Source organism: Ammodytes marinus (genome assembly GCF_949987685.1).
Source record: "Ammodytes marinus genome assembly, chromosome: 7".
Taxonomy (NCBI): domain Eukaryota; kingdom Metazoa; phylum Chordata; class Actinopteri; order Uranoscopiformes; family Ammodytidae; genus Ammodytes; species Ammodytes marinus.
The window spans coordinates 13,890,304-13,911,353 of record NC_137211.1 but is presented as its reverse complement, the minus strand read 5'-3'; the positions used below and the strand labels follow the sequence as shown (position 1 = coordinate 13,911,353).

Below are 21,050 nucleotides of genomic sequence, written 5' to 3'. Positions count from 1 at the left end.
TCTCACTCTCCCCCTTTCTGAACCCCCCCCCCCCAATATACTCCAGTCAGAATTCTCGCCGACTATTACGTAATAGTCGGCACAGCCACATCCCCATATTTTCTTTATATGTCCATGCTTCCCCCCCACATTAGTAACCAGAAACGTCCACCGTGCAGTAGTCTATGATAACCCCACCCCCCATTTGTTATTGGTCCACGGCCCCGAGATCCGATGGAAAATTTTCCGAGCGACAGCCATGTTGTTTTCCCCGCTAAGCGACAAGAAGCCCGTAGTACAGCCTGAATGTTACATACACCAACACAGAATGCTTTTGCTCATACTCCACTAATTTATCTTAACCACAGCAGTCTATTAATGCCTCGTTTTTAATAACACAACGGATAGGAAGCTACCTGTGCTTTTTTTTAAACGGTGAAACTAAAATAATAGTGTTTATTGGTAGTTTTGCCTGACTGGTGTATAGCTATTAGCTTTGGGACAAGCAACCAGCTTTTGCTCATAACACGCTGTTTATATTCCCCACATCAGTCTGAAAATGACTCGTTTTTAACATGACAAAGGATGGGAAGATATTCCTGTAGAAATCAAACTTTGAAGCTACTGTTTTCACTGGTTTTAAATCGTCTGAGTCTTATTTTTAGCGTTAGCGCCCATGTAACTTCGGTTGTAGCACCAAGTTTTGCTCCTAATACACTAACTTAGCTTTCCCCTTGCAGTCTAATAATGACTCGTTTTTAACATGACAAAGGATGGGAAGATATTCCTGTAGAAATCAAACTTTGAAGCTACTGTTTTCACTGGTTTTAATCATGTCAGGTCATGTCAAACTGTTCAAAGTATGGCTTAGCTCCGGTTAAACACTGTGTTCGCAGTCACGCAGTGTCTCTCTAGTATCGCGAGATCACGGCAGAGACGGTGGGAGAGCCCCATGGACATATAAAGAAAGCCCGGCAGAGAGGTGGGAGGGGCCATCCAGATCGCAGGCTGCAGACACAAATATAGGTCATCCTGAGACCAGAGGACAATCAGGGTATAGAGGCTTGCTACAATAAATGATCTGAACGGGTTTTTCAGCAAACATCTAAAAAAATAAGTATTAGGGACTACTTAGACCATATAAAATTGACAGCAAAGTGCATAATATGGGAGCTTTAACTCTGGCACTTCAGGGTGTCACAAAAGTTAATTGTTCAGCTTCGTTCCACTTTTCAAATCCAGTTTGACCGTGACTCAAAGCCATCTGAATGGTTATCCAGCTAACTTTTCACTTTCATCATCATTAGCTCATGCCTCACAGGCTGCAGCTGCAAGAATTAGCAAGAAAAACAGTGCACTGTTCAAACACCAACTGCAGACACATACACAAGAGTCAGGTGAAGGCTGACATACACACATAATCCCCCACAATTTACTACACACTTAAACACACATTCACACCCTTCGGGCATATCTGTGGGCAGCCATTGTCAATCTGAGATTTAGCTGAATTCTGCTGAGTGATCAAATCAGATATGGGCCAGGTCGACCGCAAACATGTTCAAAAAAAGGTTTGTGATCTTGCTGCGGCATGTGTGCTTTTATCAGCCCTGTGAGAATGAAACTAATATCTTTCTACATTGTAGAGAACTGATCAAAGTGTGTCCGTTCATAAGAAGTAAAGAAATTTGGCACAGAGGCTGTGTCAAATTCTTAGTGCAATTACTACAATTCTTCATTTGCTTATTTTATTATATTTCTTATTGTTATGTAGTTCAATTATTTTTGTTGTAGACATTTTTTTTTTAAGAAATTAATAAAAAGTATGTCTGTCTTGGCATTTAACTCATATAGTGTGTTGGAAACGTCAAACATGCCTAAGGATACCCAACCGTACTCATTCTTAATGTAATAAACAAGAGAAAATAAATCTTTGCTAATTTATTTTTCCCCAATCCTGGCCTGAAATTCTCCTATAGTGTGTTGCTTGTCTTGGCAAAGGCTTGTGTCTACGTGTGTTCTGCTCCTGCTGAGCTGTCCAGCTGTAACAAAGTCACGGAGGGCAAGAAAGCAGCGGCTTGGATGCAGAGCACAGAACACTCTTTAAGGACCATATATCCACTCTCTGTGTGACTATCAGGTTCCCTTCACCTCCCTCTTTTTGTGCAGTCATCCCAGGATCTACTAGCCTTTTGCTGCAGGCAGTTTCTTGGTAGGAGAGATCATAGGCAGGCCAGAGTCATCAATCCCCATCACTGAGGTCGGCGATATCAGTGGCTCGGCCGGGGAGTGACTGTTTCTTGTCATGTGTGAGTTGCGACGACAGAGGTTTATTGAGTTAATGTGAGTGGAATATGTTTGTACTCACAGTTCTGATAACAGGTGCAGTCGGTGGAAGGCCCTGGACTGGATCTCGCTGATGTTGTTCATACTCAGATCCCTGGAGAGCAAAGGAAAAAGGGGAGTATCAGTATCAATCAATGTATACCTTTATGGATGGACTTTGAAGGTACTCAGGACATGTCAATTTACAAAAGTTTAGAGAGCAATTATTTTCAAATGGCGATCGATCAACAGGAGTGGGGAGTTGTACGCAGAGAAAAGGTTAGCGGGTTAGGTAGAGAGGTTGGAGAATGAGAGGGAGGGGAGGGAGATGCAGAAGAGAAATTTTCCCCAATGAATCATTGTTGGGCAGCTGTAATTTCCTCCTCGTCCCACTGACTCCTTCTCTTTTCCAGATGTCTCACTCTACCTTTAGATCTGACCCCTCAGTCTCCCTCCATATCTACCATCCCCCCTCCCCAATCTCCATCTCTACTCTTCTTTTTTTCCCAATCCTCAGGTTTCTCAGGAGACCACCTCATTGTCCCCTTATGTTCTTTGCCGCAACATAGACACACTCCATTTCTCTGCGTCTCAACTCTTAGACACACACTCTGATGTGAGAGGGTTTGTTGGGGAGCGAGTGTTGACGCAGCTGCATTGTGGTCAAAGAGGGAGAGGTGCAGGATGCTCTGATACATGCATGCACACGCACACAAATAACCTACCCTTTTTGAACACTTGGGATAGTATGAGGACAACTTATGTGTCAGCCTCTGGTAGAAAACATACATAACCTTGTGGCCCCAGTCATGTAAGGTCATCTCTTTGATAAACACATTGAAAGCAAGAAAGGGTGTTACGTCACCCCTTCTTTTCTTTCACAGCCCTTGGGGTCTCGCATGATTTTTCAAGAGTGAGGCTTGTATGTGTGTGCGTGTCCGTTTGTGTGTATGACACTAACCATTGCTCATAAATTCAGACCACCGGGCTAGCAAGTGTAAACTGTGCTCTCAGAAGCCCTTTGCAGTTTGGAGTTTTGACACACTGGCTGTTTGTTTGTCAAGTCAGCCAGGCTGATGGGGAGCTGGATGAATTTATCCACATGCGTGATCTATATTTAGCTTCAGGGGAGAGGTGGAAAAACCATTGCACGACTTGAGTTCACTAATTTGGGGATTTGAGAAGCCTGTCATATTTCGCATTTGTGACAAGACACATTCAGTATAGCAACAGTTTGGTACCCTGTCAAGGATAACATGTGAACTGTCAGCATCGCTTTGTCACCCAAAGCAATGCTTTGTTCTCACCATGTGATGAGCCTGCAACGTTGGCCGTGTCCTTTCGCCATTGGATTTTGTCCTTTTTTTGTCTCTGCTGACATTGAATGTTTTCCTTATGAAAGCATAATTGCAAGTTAGTTTCCCTGCATAGGAATTTCCTGTAACAGATGCCCCCTCCTGGGAGGTCTGACTGCAGAGAAAGGGGTTCAAGGTGTTACTCAGAGACACGTAAGCAGGGTGGATGCTTTCCATCAGTGTTTGTGGAAAATGGTGAATGATTATCTTAAATAACATTGCTTTTGTCTGGAACAGTCACAATGACTCTCTTTTGTTGTATCTTCCTGATGAGAAGGTCCCTTTTTAAATTGTGTTCTGAAAGTCGACCACAGGCCCAGGAGTGGCATTACACACATTTATGCTTCGGAGATTGGTAATGCATATTGACAGCTGGTGGTGGTTATGCACCATAAAAGGTAGCAATGGCCCAATAAAAAATGGAGAAGAAGGAGACCACAAGCCAGACTAAGTAATGCAGGTGTCAAAACTTCAAACTTTAGGAGGACACTATGCACTCTTGAAACTGTGAATGCAGCCTTTTTTCTTTTTTTCTTTACAATATAAACCCCACTGGGAATCTTTAAATAGTATATCCTTGTTTAATGTCCATATTTTCTAAATATTATTCTTATCTTGTAAAAGTACTCAATGTACACATAACACATTAGTTAACAAACAAATCGATCATCAAGTCAATTATTTTAAGTTTGCAATGAGTCCCTAAAAATTAGTTTTTCTTAATAAAGAACAAACTAATCAAGTACATATAAGCAAATCATTTGTAATTTATTACAGTTCCCCCAACACTTGCTGTTGCTGACATGGGATGCCGTCCTGGGACCTCAGGTGTACATCTCAACCAAAGTACTTTGATGATGTCATGTGAATCTAATACTCCACGTTTGTCGATTTTTTTGGCACAATCTGCTCAGGCCCCAAGCGGTAATTTGGGAATGAATACAACACGTGTAATGAACTGCTGCTTGATTAAAGTCAAAGGTAAATATAAGCATTACAAAGTTGCCATGGAGATGACACAGCCAGCAGTAACAGAAAACCAAAAGACATAATCAAGAATGGGTGACATCACATACAACACAGGAAGCACCAGGTCACCTCATGGGGCCTTGTGAGCAATAAACATACACACCTTAATCCTATTCATTGTCTGGGTACTAATATTATGTTGAGAAAAAAATGTATTGTAACATCCTGGGGATAAATCATTAAAGCAAAGCAACACACACATGCAGATACATATATATATACACACACACACATACATCACCCAGCTTCTGGGGATGCGCCCACGGATGGAGACAACTCTCCATTATCTGGTCATGATTAAAGAAGCCATAAACAAACGTTGTGTGAAGTCCATAACAGCGGCCTCACTCAGACGGAATAAACACGCAGCAATGGAGAGAGAAAATGTTTAAAAATAAAGGCACACAGTGGTGAGTCATGGGGTAAGGTTGAATGCAGCTCAGCTAGGCTCTGCTCTCCAACAAACTCATTGGGAAACTGGAGAGAGAGAAAGAGAGAGACATTTCTGCTGTGCAGGCCAAGGCCTCCGCTGACAACTTGACGTATCGTTGGAAGGCACTGCGCTATGGCTTGTTTTTAAAATCAAATAACAGCTGTGGCTTTTTTAAACCATGATAATTATGATTGATGACTACCACATGTGCATTGTGTCGGCTGGCGCTGTGACGTGCAGATATTTTCAGCGCAAATAAACGGCCGCAAACGAATTGAGAAGGAGAGCGCTAGAATACTCTGCAGGCTCTGCTGTGTTCCATGACTAGAATCTGAGTTTTCTGCGCCCCCGTTTAATAGGCATCTCTAATGTGTGTGTGTGTGTGTGTGTGTGTGTGTGTGTGTGTGTGTGTGCTCTGTGATAGGTAGGTTGGGGGGGGGGGGGGGGCTGTGTGTGTGTGTCAGAATCTGTGTATGTCTGTGAAGAACAATATAATTTGCTTTTAATAGGTGACAGTGGTGGTGTGTGGTAAGATGTCTGTCGCTCATTTTTACACCCCTATTGTTTTCCATTGAGCCTGCAGATGTGTTGGCTACAGTCCCTGGTTGTATTTTCACCACATCATACATGGATGCTGCTGTGTGTGTGTGGGGGGGGGGGACAGGGGGGGTGTGTAAGGCTCAGAACGCAGGCACATGTGGTTTCTTCATGCCCTATCTTGGCCATCGCGGCGTCAAGAAAGCAGCCTGATATTGCTCGCGGCGCAACACATCTCTCAACCGACAGAGGCACATGGGCCATCTCCCCTCAGATCTCTGTCTGCTGTTGAATGACGAACTAAAGACTCCTGAGCAGTATTAGGAGCGGATGATGCAGACACAGAGACCCATGCTCATCCCTCAACAAACACAACTCACAAATGCGCCCTCTCTTAACTGTTCTTTTTATCCCCCTCCGCTCTGAACCTGCAGACTGACTGACAAAGCCTCCAGTGATCTCTTTCTGTCCCTGGATAGGAATTGAGTTGTTGCATGTGCGTGCTTGTAATGTTGTGTGTTTAGACACAGCAGTGTAAATTGGGGCCAAAATTGAAGCAACTGCAGGAGTAAAAAAAAAAGAGGACATTTTTCCATTCCTGTTCCTCTATCGTTCTGCGATTTGCAGATACACAATGTACTCTGATAGATCATTGAGTCTTGAAAGTGTGTGAGTGCGTGCACACTTGTGTGCATGTGAATGTAAGATAGGAAGGTTTGGCGAAGGAAGAAAGGTAAAGCACTGGATATTCGACTGCTTTACGCTGTGATTGATAGAGTAACCATGGCGAGGAGCTTGTCTTAAGGGGGGAACGGAAGCATGAAGAAGCAGAGGTACATTTCTATTCATCAGCCGTGGTCCTTTCTCTCCCTCTCTTACGCCACTCTATAACTCACACTCACTCTTACACTGCTTCAAATTTCAACCGGAGCATGAGTTTACACACTCCAGTAGTTGCAATGATGTGATTTATCATATTTCCTATTCGCCGTAGACAGAACTACTGAAGTATGTTATCGGCTCTGTGATCAAAGGCAGTGGATGTGTGTGGGTGTCAATGTGCCCCTAGCTCTGTTGTAGCCAATTTCCAACTGGAAGCATTTCTGACAAGAGCTGGTGATTTAGCGCAGCAAAACAACTGGCCACATCATATGAGAGCACCCCTGTTTACGTTCACAGACGCACACACCCACCCACACAACAATCTACAGGCACTTACACCCGCTTCAGGCTCCGGCTGGCTTTTGTGTGGCGGATGGTGGACCACCCCGGCGAATGAATATACCCTCACAGATGTGATCGGCGGTCAGGTGTCTGTTTTCATCATCATTGGTGAAATGTGTCAGTCAAACAAAGCCGTGCAGGAGCAGGCTAGGTAGAGATGACTTGATACAGTTCACTTTTAAGAATTCCATTGTCTCAAAGTAAAACAAGCAAACAAAAATAACTTGTACGGAAGAATCTATGGCATGCTGCTGAAGAATACAATTGCATGCAGGTACATTATAGTCATCACAATGCAGACAAAAGCATGTAAATAAACATTGTTACCCTGGGATGTTATTCTCTTACATACATACATTCTCACACACATACAGTACACACACACACAACTTTAAAAAGCCATACCCTAAGGTATTCCATCTCACTTCCTTCTCTCCTCCCTCTCTCTGTTTCTTCTTGCCTTCTCCATGGCTCAGGTGGAGACTCTTACCAAACAAACATCCAATAATGGCGTTAAGCTGTTCACCTTTGAAGGTGGCTTATCTGTGACGAACATTAGAGTAATAGATCTTTAGTAGAAATCATCAACCAGAGCCTTTGCCCAGGGGGCAGGGGTTCTGCGTTAGCGGTGCTCGAGCCACACCTTGGCATGTCTTTTACAGTAACTATGACAGTAATGTCTTCAGTCAGATTCAGCCAGTCTGAGCCTCTCCGCTTAGCTCTTTGAAACAGTTAAGGCCGGCGATGAAAGAAGATCTTCTATGCCACACAATGCAGCAGGTAGTCAAAGCTTGGGCGCCGCCTTAAAGAGGGCCTAAATGGTTGTGAGTGAGTGTGTGTGTGCGTGTGTGTGTGTGAGTGAGAGAGAGAGAGAGAGAGAGAGGCAGAGAGAACGAGCAGAGTGTGAGGGTGAGGTCTAAGTGTGTTAGCTTTTTTCTATCTGAATAGACTGACGGCTTTGGCATTCAGTTTCTCTCGCGGTCACACATGAGCTTGCACACACACACACACACACACACACACACACACAAAGAGTCAGGAAGGAGGGTACAATGCTGTCCTCCCCTCCTCCTTCCTCTAAAGATGTGGGTTTTTTCTCCCTCTCCACCAGACTTCCTGGGAGGGGTACACTGCCCTTTGTGTCCGAAGGCACTCTCTCTTTATCTTTCCCTCTCTTATTCTCTCTTTCTCTCATTCACGGCACACAAAGAGCGAGGGAGAGGGCGAGGAGAAGTCTTTCACCTGGACAAGGATGGCCACGGGGAGGACTCGGCTACAAAAGAGCAAAGACGCGGAGAGGGAGGGAGAGAGGAAGAGAAAAGAGGAGATAACGAGACAGAAAAGGGAGATGCGTCTGTGTATTATTATTCCCATGTTTTGTGCTCTTTTCCGCTCGCTGCGGTTTAGGGGAGAATGACAGGCGGATGTCTGGGTGGAGAGAGCGGCTGTTTAGTCTGAGGCCATGTCATGGGAAACATATTCATGCCCTCTGGGATTTATTCACACCACGCACACACAGACACACGTGCACAAACACACTCTGTGTCCGCTCCTTGTCCTCCCACACACACCCAGTCATGGGACAGGGGGGAGGGTGGGGGGGAGGTGAAAGGTCAAGCACTTCAGTAATGGAACAGGAAGTGTTGGAACAGTCGGCACTACACAACATACAACTGCCTCCAACATGTGGACAGGACTGACGGGCAGCTGTTGTGGGTAGGACATGGCTATGGAAGGCAGAGAGGCATTCATAGCTCTGCCCATATACTCCACTGATCTGTTGTTTTGGCATGTATATTTTATCTGTCTTTCATAAACTGTATGTTTGTAACATGACATGTGCCGGAGAGCATTCTTTGTTTCTTTTTCTAAATCAAAGCTAACAATTTCTACCACATGAAGGAAGTGTTTCATGAGCGCAGAACAAACACATACCGCTGAAATCTGTTGAAATAATGCGTGGAAAAGGGGTTTCAAATCTCACCACTTTTCCACACATCCTAAAAAGGTATATCTTACGTAGAGGTGTTCTTTCCTGCACACCGATTCTCAGCAGTTAATACAACAGCAAAATGAAACCCGATGAGTATTAGTGTCAGGCGCTATTATGACTTCATTTGGTTGAATGGCAGAAACAGGAGGACATTGGATCTAGTTAGAGGACTGCTCAAATCCGCTCCTGGCTCACTCCTCCTTTACTGCTGCGCTCACAGATCTATGATCAGCTCATCTGCTCCTTGTATTTAACAGTACCCAAGGATAACATCTAGACCTGAACTTTGATCAGCACTTGATGAAATCGTACCCCATACCGATGAGGACATGCGGCTGCTGTTGGTTTAAAGAGATTTAGTTTGGCCTCTGGCCATGCATGTAAAAAGTCCAGATTTCCTCTTTTGCTCCTTCTCAGACATGTAATAGAGACGTGAGCGAGTCTGGCTGCAGATGCAGAGGCTCTGCAGTGGCAGAATTCCCTCCAGCCTCCCTTCACAGCAGATGGAAAATGCACCTGTGAAGTCCAGTCTTAGCAAGAATTATACTATTGCCTTGTCCCATCACCGTGACCCGACTGCTGTTTGCGTTCAGATCAGTTAAGCCTAAAGGGCCTTTCCCACCGCCGCGCGGCAACCGCCCTCTCAACCGCCTCCTTGCCGGAGGACTCCACCGGTGAGCCCGGCGTTTTTAGAAGCGGCTGCTGCCTCGGCGGCCATGACAGCGAGATGCTTCGGTGATCGTATCGTTGATATAGCCCGACCAGAAGTCCACCACACTTATTTCTCTCTTTCTCTCTCGTATAACGATGTTATAGTCTCTCTATATGAGCTTTTATGAAGAATAAAAGTACAGAGAGAAAATACAGTTCCGTCTAAAAAATATTTCCCCTAGAAAATCGTCTTCAATCACTGGTTCCACATGTTTGTGTTCAACGTCGAATATATATCCAATCTTTTTTAAACGACAGACACTTTAACATTGACTTAAAACATGGTAGATCCGTGTTGTTTATGTCTGTACTCCGTTTGCAACGATGCCTTGTACTCCCGCCTTGCCGCCGGGCGGCTGCCGCTGAAAGTTTCAACACGGGGAAAGCTGAGCGGTTGGGGAAAATCTGCGCGCGGTCACGTGGGCGGCAACCGCTTCCTGGTCCAACCGCCGCGGCTGAACCGCCTCCCTTGCCGCCTTCCCTCAGCCGCCCTTCCCTCATTGAAATGAATGGAGGCGGCGGCGTTGCCGCGCGGCGGTGGAAAAGGGCCTTAACCCTCGAAAAAAGTCCAGTAAAAGGTTTTATCATTTTTTTCTCTTCGTACTTCAAATTTTCTGCATCTTCTTTTTTCTTCATCCCCTCTTCAACGTTCTGGACATTCCTGTGCAGTGCCCCCTTTTGGTTATGCTACGTGCATGTGTGTGCCCTCCGGCGTGTGCCCATGTGTGTGACATTTAATTGTGTCTGCGATTGCTTCTCTGTTCCCTTTAGCTAACTCCCGTCCTAGTGGTCCATTCTCCCGTCCTAATCCCTGCTAGCATTGCTGCATCAGCACTGCTAGCAGGGATGCTTTGATGCTGCAGAGGAGGATTGGAAAGGGCATTAACCATCATTAAGTGTGTGTGTGTGTGTGTGTGTGTGTGTGTGTGTGTGTGTGTGTGTGTGTGTGTGTGTGTGTGTGTGTGTGTGTGTGTGTGTGTGTGTGTGTGTGTGTGCAAGCAAGCTTTACATCCATGCTTTTTGCAACTTGTTTGCTTGTGTGTAATGTGCACATGGGGGTCTTGTGGGTAAATGTGTGTGTGTGTGTGTGTGTGTGTGTGTGTGTGTGTGTGTGTGTGTGTACGCTGTTGGAAAGGGCATTAAGTATCATTAGCTCTTACTAGTCATCACCTGCACACTGCCAACCCCACATGAGCCACTTTAGTCAGCAGGCCTGTCCAGCAATCACACAGATAGGCAGACAGAGACAGACAGCCCTGTGTTGAGGTACAGGGGGAAGTTGGTGAGCTATGTCCCACACACACTGCTATCAACACTCATGTAAACACTCTCCTGTATGTCTGGAACTCGGTATTTCTTTTTTTCCTATTCAAAAGAAATCTGGGAATGTATTGCGTTAACATTTTAAATATACTGGCGGGTGGATAAAAAATAGTTAGGAATAAAAAAATCTGGTTTTGAAAACACCAGGAACTGGCGGTTTTCTCTCTATCACACAAGTGAGCAATTAAACTTATAGCACTTAAATGTGTAGTGTGTCACATAGTCTTGGCGTCATCTAGTGCTGAAAGTTCTAGATTTAAGTGCGCCCTGCTCCTATGTAGATATAAAACATTATTCAAAGTTCATGAAAATAAATATATTCAAGCTATTATACACAAATTTAAACATACTTATGAGTATTATAATCCATTTTTACCAAGTCTGTTCTTTAAAAAAAACACAAAAACCTTCCACACACTGCACCTTTAAGCAAAGTGCTTTAGTGAGGGGAGAAAAGAAAATGACAAAAATTAAGAAACAGACTAGATGAGATGCAGATTATACAAACCAGACATAATAAAGTTATAAGTGAGTAATAAATAATGTTTGCACTGATTTGGCACAATCTAAAATTCAAGTTATTTATTGTGAGCTGCGGTAAAGTGTCATCTTGCAGCAGACTTCCTGCAAAATAGATGTGTGGAGACACTAAACGCAGAATGTGATTGAAAGTTGTGGCATATTTATGGTGAAAATGTACCGTACCAAAACTGATCAACCTCATGTATCTGTTATCCAACCATAAGCACATACACTGACACCAATGCCAGCTTGCAGAGTCACAGGTCATGGACGCACATGTGTATAGGGCCTACACGTGTGCTTGTACACGCACCAGAACAGTTAGGGACATTTGTCGTGGCCTGGCCCAAGATTAGACAATGCCTTCTCTGTAGTGGAAAAGAGAGGGGTTAGTGCTCATATTTATGCACACATACACTCACACGCGCACACACATTCCCATGGATTCCCAGGGCTGGAAAGGGGCAGAATAGGAATCTAGGCCATGCAGGCTTTTTTGAATTCTCGCCATCAGCAGCAGCAGCCCTGCACCCCACAACCACACGTCACAGGGAGCACATTCCGAGCCCCCGTGTAATACTTGCGTCACACTGCTATCACACAAAACATACACATTTTTATATTTGGTCAGTGGGCATAGGTTTGACCTCATTGAATATCAACGCTCCGAAACACATCCTCTTTAACATCCTCCAACCTAGTTCCCCTCAAGATCTTCTGTCGTGATTGCTTTCTACTTTTTTTTCTAAAGGACAGGATATGGAGCGACAGAGCACACTATGGCCTCTGTGTGTCCTCTGCCCGCCGCTCCCGAGGGAATTGTCATTGTTTCCATTGTTGTCCTCTACCTACCTACCTGCCGTCTGTCCCTGAGCGACATTTAAAAGCCTCCCAAGTTGCTCTCAGGAAACCACAAACCAATGCACTATCCAAAGCTAAACTGCTATCCATTCCCTCCAACACCCTTCTGGCATAAATATCACATTTGCAGCAGGTCCGAGTGCCTTTTTTTATTTTTTATTCTTTTTTTTGTGTTGCTGTCGTTCATTGTGGGCCTCCAGGGAATCTAGGAGAAGGCTGAGGAATTGACCCTTTGAGGCAAACACTTTAAGTTCTCGGGACGGAAGGAATGAATGAGTAAAAGAAGAGCGGGCAGAATCAGGGAGGAGATGGAGGAAGGAAATCTCCTCTATAAAGCGTAACAAATTAAGTATGATTACATATGTCACTGCTTTCTTCCTCCGTTTAATCAGAGGTGCGTAACTCTCTTCCTCAACTCGGATCGCAGCTGATAGTTTGCTGGCTTGAAGCCAAAGCACCTCCTCCCCCAACCAAAATACACACACACACACTTTGAAAAAGTATACACCATTTGCCTTGGATACACACCTTAGATTAGACAACTTTATGAATATTCCTTGTTGGGATCAATAAAGTTGTTTCATCTAATCTAATCTCTACTTTACTCGCTCCACTGCCCTGAGCTATATATGCATTCATTTTGAGTTACTTAGAAGCACATTGCACATCAGTGATCATACATTTAAACGTAATGCTGCATGACTGGCTTCAACACCTGCTCCCAAATCAAATCAGTTTTATTTGTATAGCCCTATATCACAAATAGCCATTTGCCTTTACATTCCCAAGACACACACACATGCTCAAGCACTTAACGTATGGATTCTTGTTCTATCTGAGGGATGCCAGAGGAAACAGGTGAGGAAAGGAGAATAGGCGGGGGTAGAAGGGTGGACAGAGCGAGTGAGGGAGGGGAGTGTGGTTGACGCGGGGGGCTACCAAAGACGTCTGGAGCCAGGACACTGATGCTGGAGCTGATAGCTGCTGTATAGAGAACTCTCCACTGACAGTGCACACACATACACACACACTGTTTTCCTTTCTCTGCAATTCTCTTATTTTTGTTCATCCCCCCCTTAATTCCTCCTCCCACTCCACCTCTTACAACTTACAGTTTTCTCTCTCTCTCTCTCTCACACACACTCACAGAAACATGATGTTTACAGTGTGACCCCCGGTCCCTCATGATAGGAATCATTCCATCAACATAATGACTAAATGACACGCACACGACTGTTTCAGTCATGGCCACCAGGATGTTGTCTCCTGTACGTGTATGTACAGCATGTGTGTGTGACTGTGTGTGTGTCTGCCTACTTTACCCAAGACCAAGTTTAAAATCTTCCGATAAACATCTCTGTCATCAATTTTCTAATCCTCTCCTTTTTCCTTGACACTTTTCACTCTTTTCTTCCCCTTGCCTTAATTTTTCTTACACTCTTACTTCACCTCCACTGACTAGAAAAAAAAATACTCTCAGCAGTCTGGGTGGTCTTCACTCACACACACACATGCACGCTCTCACACACTCCTTCCCTTCCCTCCGTCTGGTAATGTGCTAGCTGTGGTTTCCTGGCCTCGGCCAAAACACCGTTAGATGTTCACCGCACTCACCGCTACCACAAAGCATCACCTAATCGCTGCTCAACTCCAGTCACAGACCTACATACGGCTCACACACACACTTCTTTTCCTCTGACATGCACACACTGAAGCCTGCTGAAGGATGTGTGAGTGATGTGTAAACTATGCACCTGACAAACTTAGAGGCAGACTTTGTACACATAATCAGACTAGCCAGATCAGGAACATAATCATTTACATCAAGTTTAAATAGCTGCTATAAATATGTATAAGTATATTAAGGGGACCACTCCCAGCTAGCATTTGTGGTAGACAAGCTACTTATTGTGTCAATGTAACAGCTAACTTCGCATGCAGCTTCACACAAAACAGCAACCAACCCTCTGATGCACATACTGTACTCTGTGTTCTTAAGTTCAATATACATTGAGACAGATGCACACACACACACACACCCACGCAGACACACACCCTTGGGCCCCGTCTTTCGTCTCTAATCTGATATCAAAGAGAAGACCTTTTCAAAGCGTCTCACATGACAGCTCATTTTATGTGTTGCCCACGGAAACGATTATTGTCATAAATCTCTACGCGCTCTGCTCATAGTAGCTCGGAGCACCTTTTGCCTCCGAATTGTTGAATTCCTTTGCAGCGTCAACCTGTATTCACTTCGGCGATATAAAATATCGCCTTTGTTGATGAGCATTCCATCAGTTCTTATTCATCATAAGCGCAACACTTACAGGCGCAGTCATTGGCAATTAAATCCCTAAGACTCAGGCGTATGCTGTGGGGTGCTAGAAAATCGAGTGAATCATGCATAGCCTGGATTGCCCTCTCGGTCACCATAGTATGTAAAGTTGCGTTCACTTTGAAGAGCTCTCCGATGACAAGGGTGAATGATGTCATATACTTTCACAGCGTTGTGTGGATGTGGTTTGTAATAGTGACTGTTCCAAGCAAATCCCTGTGACCTCGGCAGCCTACAGTGTGTGCTAAGAGGCTAATCCAGCCTCCCCAGCACAGCAGGGCGTTCTGGACAGTTCCACAGATCCTGGTGAGGATTGGGCTGGCTCTCCACTGTTGTAACCTTTTTATACTCCAGGACGAAATGAGAAACTGTAGCCTGCTGAGTTGAGTTCTGGGTTCTGTGTGTGTGTGTGTGTGTGTGTGTGCGCGCGCGTCTGTGTGTGTGCGTCTGTGTGTTTGCATGTGGGCAGGGTTAGGAAGGGTATTTGTGTTTGTGTTTGATGATGTTTATCAGCCAGGCAAAAGGGAAATCTGTGATTCACTATCTTAATTTGTTGCGGCATCTCTCCTGCTGTCCCACATTCCCGTCTTCCCTCTGCAGTGATGTTTGTGTATCACTGTGTGAGTGGGCATGTGCGGTTGGTCGCTGAGTTTATTTATCTCATTCTTAATCAGCCCTCAAACTCACTAATTGGCCCAGGTCCACTGTTAGGTAACGAAGGGAAATGAACAATTACTCTTGTGTTTGTAGGGAATGCTGTGTGTGTGTGTGTGTGTGTGTGTGTGTGTGTGTGTGTGTGTGTGTGTGTGTGTGTGTGTGTGTGTGTGTGTTTGTGGCTATAGTGGAGCAGTTAGTATTGACTTGCCTCACTGTATACTTATTCAAGTTGACTTATTCGAGAGGAGGACAGAGAGGCTCAACACTCTCCCCGTCAGATTCATCCCTCCTTCTATGTGTGTCAGTATGCAGTATGTGAGTGTACCAGCTTTGCTGTATGAAGTGCGTCTTGGAGGGTCTGTGAGACTGAAAATTCACCCCCATAAACTCTACATATGTCTTAACTTCCAAACGAACACATTGAAATCTGGCCATGGCAGGCCAAAGTTGGGTGTCATTCAAAAAGAGATGTGTCTCTTTTAGAGTATTTCACTGTTGATCTCTCCTCACCCTCTCGTGTAGTACTTGTGGAGCCCCTAGCGAGCAACTGCACTGTTTCCTGGATTTGATTTATATCACTTCAATATCAGTTATCACAAAATGTCTGTAATCTGTCCTCAGAGGCTTAAGCGGTGAAGGAATTTGTAAGATCTAGCCGTACGCCACCGGGTGTTGTAGGAAAATGCTTTGATGTCCTGTATTTTGCATTATGTAAGTATAAAGCTTATTTTACTGCCCTATAAAAAAAATGTTGGCTTAATTCATGCAACTCATTATGGAAAAAAATGTTAGTGATATGTTAATGATTAGGTTTTAAGTTATATTTATAGTATGTGCCACTACCTTATGCAACTTTTCAAACAAATTATCACAAATTATTTTTAAATATTCAGTATGCCGATAGAGCAAAATAAAATGGAAAAAATCAGTTGGTTTTCTGGTTCGAATGTCAACAATCTCTTCAGTTTTTGGTATCATAGAACAATAAAGCTGCTCAGTAACGTCACACACATTTCTGAGATTTTATGTGTTCTAACACTTCCTCTTTCACACAGCTTGTGTCATGTGCTAGCACAGACACACATTCACAAACACATATACTATACATAAAGGCAAGCACAGGTGTGTGTGTGTGTGCGCGCGCACACACACACACTGTCACGCTGGGTCTCCAGTTGGTGCTCAGAAACCTGATACTGAAAGAAGTGATCCAATAATTTTGCCATAGTGGTCAACGCACACACTCTCTCTCACACACACACACAGACACACACACGTGTACATGAGGGTTCTCCTTCTGTTTCTTGGTCACACATTCAAGCGCCTGTTGCCTTCTGCTCTATTTTTAAAGGAGGAATCCCAGCTTACAATTGCGAAGCTATGAAATAAGGGTGTTTGACTTTGAAACCAGTTGGAACCAAACCACTATGCATGAGAATGGAATTGATGAAGTTTGGGGTTCAGGGGGAATGACGTACAAAAGTAGAAACACAAGAATAGGAAATGGGATATAACATAACACACCCAAGAAATGTGTTACTCACAGGTAAGTGGTGAAAGGGCTGAGGTTGGCTGGCACAGACGATAGTCCCAACTCAGAGCAGTCCACCATGACGAAGATCCCGTCTTCTTCACACTGGCACGGAGACGGACACAGTGGTGTGGCCGGCCCCTGCCTCTCCTGGATCCGTCCGTACCCCCACACTCTGGGGGCAGACCCCCCAAATCCTCCAGCCAGGCAGAGAAGCAGGAGCACAGGCAGCATATCGGACTGTACACCTATCTGCATTTACACCTCTGTTGACCTCGTTGATGTTTCCAGAGGCAGCTTTTAACAAGGGGAGGAGATGGTTCCTATATGTTTCTTTGCTTTTCCAAATACTCCTCTCTGGAATCCGTACTCCTGGCTCTGTTCTGAAGCCCCTTACTCCTTTTTGTCCCCTCCTGTGCAGGTTGTCCACACTGTAAATATGTCCCTGTCACAAGTTATATCTCTTCATCTCTCCTCTGCATCTGCCTGTCTCTCAGTCACCACTTCATCCCCGGGGGATTAACTTAGTTGCAACTTTTCTCCCCTCTTGCTTGTCTTACCTCTCACTCTACCCTGTCCTTTCTCACCGTCTTTCTCCCCCCAAAACACAGTCTCTCGTTTCTCTCTCTCTCTCTCTCCTTCTATATATCTCTTGCCCTCTCTGTCTCTCTCTCTCTCCTTACCTATTGCAGAAGGAGCGCATGAGTTGTGAATGAGCCACCCTCATTGGCCCACAATTTAGGGATGGGCTGGAGCATCTCCGGAAAGTAGGAGGGGCCCGCAATTTCCCAAACTCTTCCCTCTCTTTCTCCCTTCTCTTCCTTTCCCTCTGTATTACTTTGCCCAGAAGCTCAATGTGCAGAGAAAGGGTGTTAAGTTTGAGTAAAGGGAAAAGAGAAGGGGGGGAGCGTTGTGGGGTGGAAATACAGTACAGTGTTGTGAGACAGGAGATTTCTCCTTGTCGGACCCTATGAATGGAACTGAAAGAAAATGGGATACAGTGTTTATAGATGGAAGAGAGAGGAGGAAAAAGCAAGGTCTGGAGGCTAAGAGTGAAGGCGGCAGAGTGTGTTTGGCTGTGTGAGAGAGATGCAGCGGGTCAGAGTGTGTGACTGGGAGTGACTTTTTGGAGGAAATTGGAATTCTGACACTTCAGCACCCCTCAGTCCCCAGAAAGAGCAGAATCCAGTGTCTCTCGTAAGTCACACCTTCTCAGGTTTCTGCTGCTGGAATGTCGCAATTGCACACGCACGCAGAAACACACACGCGCTTGCATGCACACAGGCACACGGACGCCCATAGAAAATAACAGATTATGAGCGGTCGGCGCAACGGAGCTTGCATATCCATTTCACATACACACACTCCGGTCTATAGAGAGAAGAGTGTGGATTTGTTAAGAAGTGTCAGCTGCCTCGCGGCAAAAGCCTATCTGTGTTTCACAGTGTGTGCTCCCTTGCAGTTGTCCACCAAATTTTGAAAATAAAGTCATCCAACATTTCAGATTTATCACAAAACATAATTCTTGTTTGTGTACCCTTAATAATGAAATTAAACCTGCTTTTCCTGGTACACAAATAAGGGGCTATTATACAGCTGGACAAGAATGCCATCAAATAAGACTGTTTGTGTTTTGTGTTCAAAACAAGATGAACATGCTGTGCACCTGTAAGTACAAGATGTTGCATAACCACCCAATGATGCATTCTACAATTATAACAAATCAAAGAAAGAAAAACTGGCTTGCCATTCAAAGCAGTGCCGACTTAATTCTGCTCTCTTGTTAAATTTCAGGCGTATCTCCCAGCGGCAAGAACTGAGCAGTCGAACACTTCAGTAGGGAGGGGAGATAATTCTCTTTTCCAATAGAAAATATGAAAATAATGCGTGGCACCGATAGACGATTGTGATACTTCTGAGACGTTTAGCAGAAAATCCTTGGTGGAGTTGGCCTTAAATCACATTCCCATGACTCCAGTTTTGGTGATTTTCATGTTTTATTAGAGGGATTACATGCTATTCCATGAGTTGATCAAATCTGACAACCGCTTGGACTCATCATATAATTTAAAACCCTACAGGATAGGATGAACTCAAATATGCATGGTAGTCAATGTGTTACTGGAGTTCCTGGAAAGCTGAGGCTTGAGGGACTGAGGCTTTAAGTCGACAGCATCAAATTGTTACATGCACAAAAACGCACATATGCAAAGCCGAGAACTAAAAAGAAACATGTCAAATTTACGATGCGCACATTCTCAAAACAGGCCTTAAAGAATGCATAGTTGCAGGGAAACTGGACCTAGAGCTACAAACCATTCTATTCGCAATGTAAAAACTATATGTATAAATGGCTTTGCACCATGTCTGAGTTTGTCGACCCCTCCGTCCAGTTGATCTGTCTCTCGGTCTCTCTCCCTCTCTGTCTTTCTCTCTCCACCCTTCTCTGGAGCCTGAATAGTTTCTCATTAATTAATTAACATTCCTATGCCACTGTGTTTTCTGAAGGGCCTTTGTTATGTCCCCACAAAAACTCTTTCAGAGCTGTTCTTCACATAGTCTCTCGCTCATGCTCTCTCTCTCTCTCTCTCTCTCTCTCTCTCTCTTTATGTTCTCTCCTTTCCTACTCTTTCTAGTGGAATGTCCGTTGTTGCTCCTTCTATTGTAAGTTTAAAGAATGTTGCGTAAATTGTTTTCAAGCGATGTTTTATTGCATTTTGTTTTATGTTATACAAGCATTCACTACCCCGGATGCACACAAGCAGAAAAAAAGACTTCAGGGTAACACATCGCGTGATCTTCCAGTACACCCAAATACAATACACACACACACACACACACACACAAAAACATGCACAAGTTCTTCATACACCTGCAGACTCCACCTCTGCCCTTCTCAGGCGCAGAGCTCTGTCATCTTTTTAAATGCTCTTTAATTGTCTGGCCCCAGGTGAGCCCTAAAACACACATACTGTAAAAAACCTGCATGTCTGGTCTCCTGCATGTCTTTCTCTGTCCTCTCATCTCTTATTGGCTTCCACTACCTTCCTTTTCATTTGTTATGATTTTTCCTTCAATAACAAATATGTAGACAACCACTCATGGCGCTCCTACCGTTAGGAAAGTAAGCCAAGTATTTGTTCAAAATTGCACCTGTTCTGACAGTTCTGATGGATATGTGCGAGGTCAAATGTGAGTCAATGCAATCCAGTTTTTCTCCTGTGGGGGAGGATGCGAATTCCCATATCTATGTAACACTAGACCTGCTCATGCTCCAGCGAATTTTCAACAGAGTCAAGAAATGTTTCACCGATGACAGATTGGCAGATCTCGGCTATTTGACCACTGCCTCTATGTGTTTGTAAGATACATTTGGTGTGTTATATTTTGGTATTACTCGTGGCGTTTTTTCTAAAGGCAGAGCCACTCTGATTTTGATCTATTTAATTCTTCTCAGGGCCCCAAAAAGGCTTGCTCTGGCCCTTGGTTAAATGAATGGCTCAAACACACATACACACAGTTGTTAGCATGTGTGTGGACATTTGAACATGCCACTGACAAAAAGTATGCGCACACTGGTCTTCTCCCTCTTTCTCGCCTTCTTACTCCACCGTCTTTCTCACTCACACAAAGCTATCAAACAGTCTGCATCAGATCAAAGCCAGTGCTCCCTCCCCACTCTTCTACCCCGTCCTTCCTCTCTCTATGGGCTGTAAACACTATCCAAGCAACGGCAGCCTTGAAGACACAAAGACAAGTAGCTACCTGACACCTGAGAGCACTCACCATGGTCAATCTGGGAATAAAACACACCCACACACACACACACACACACACAAGGCTACCTGATCTCCCTGCAGCAAGAAGAGTCCTTTCAGAGAGTGAACAGACAAAGTAACCATGCAATCAACCCCCCTTTCCCGAGCACACACACACTCCATCCTACCTCACCTCTTCAACCACATCCCCTGGTCACCCCTCTCCCCCCCCCCCCACACACACACACACACAAAAAAACTCTGCCCCTGCACTTCCAACACCTGACAGTAATGATTCTAGCCATGCATATGTCTATAGATACATGTTCTCAGAAATATCTCTGTCTTTGGTATTTGTGCATGCCTGGGCTGTACACAGGCAATTGAAGGCCAACTCAGGTGTGTTCAGCGGAAGCAAGCGAGACGCCATGAGTCGCCAGTGGCGGCAACCTAGGTGTGTACTCTTTTCATGTGAAA

The 21,050-nt window shown here is 44.6% G+C and overlaps 1 protein-coding gene across 1 annotated transcript in view; it reads right to left on the bottom strand.

The window, feature by feature from the left end:
- Positions 1-17,374, bottom strand: part of lgr6 (leucine-rich repeat containing G protein-coupled receptor 6) — a 40,994-nt gene extending 23,620 nt beyond the window's left edge. Inside the window, exons 1-2 of the mRNA XM_080030685.1 lie at positions 16,829-17,374; positions 2,348-2,419 (exon numbers count right to left, since the gene is read on the bottom strand). Coding sequence (XP_079886811.1) covers positions 2,348-2,419; positions 16,829-17,073 — 317 coding nt within the window. The 5' untranslated portion in view covers positions 17,074-17,374. The remainder of the gene's footprint in view (positions 1-2,347; positions 2,420-16,828) is intronic.
- Positions 17,375-21,050: the final 3,676 nt, after the last annotated feature.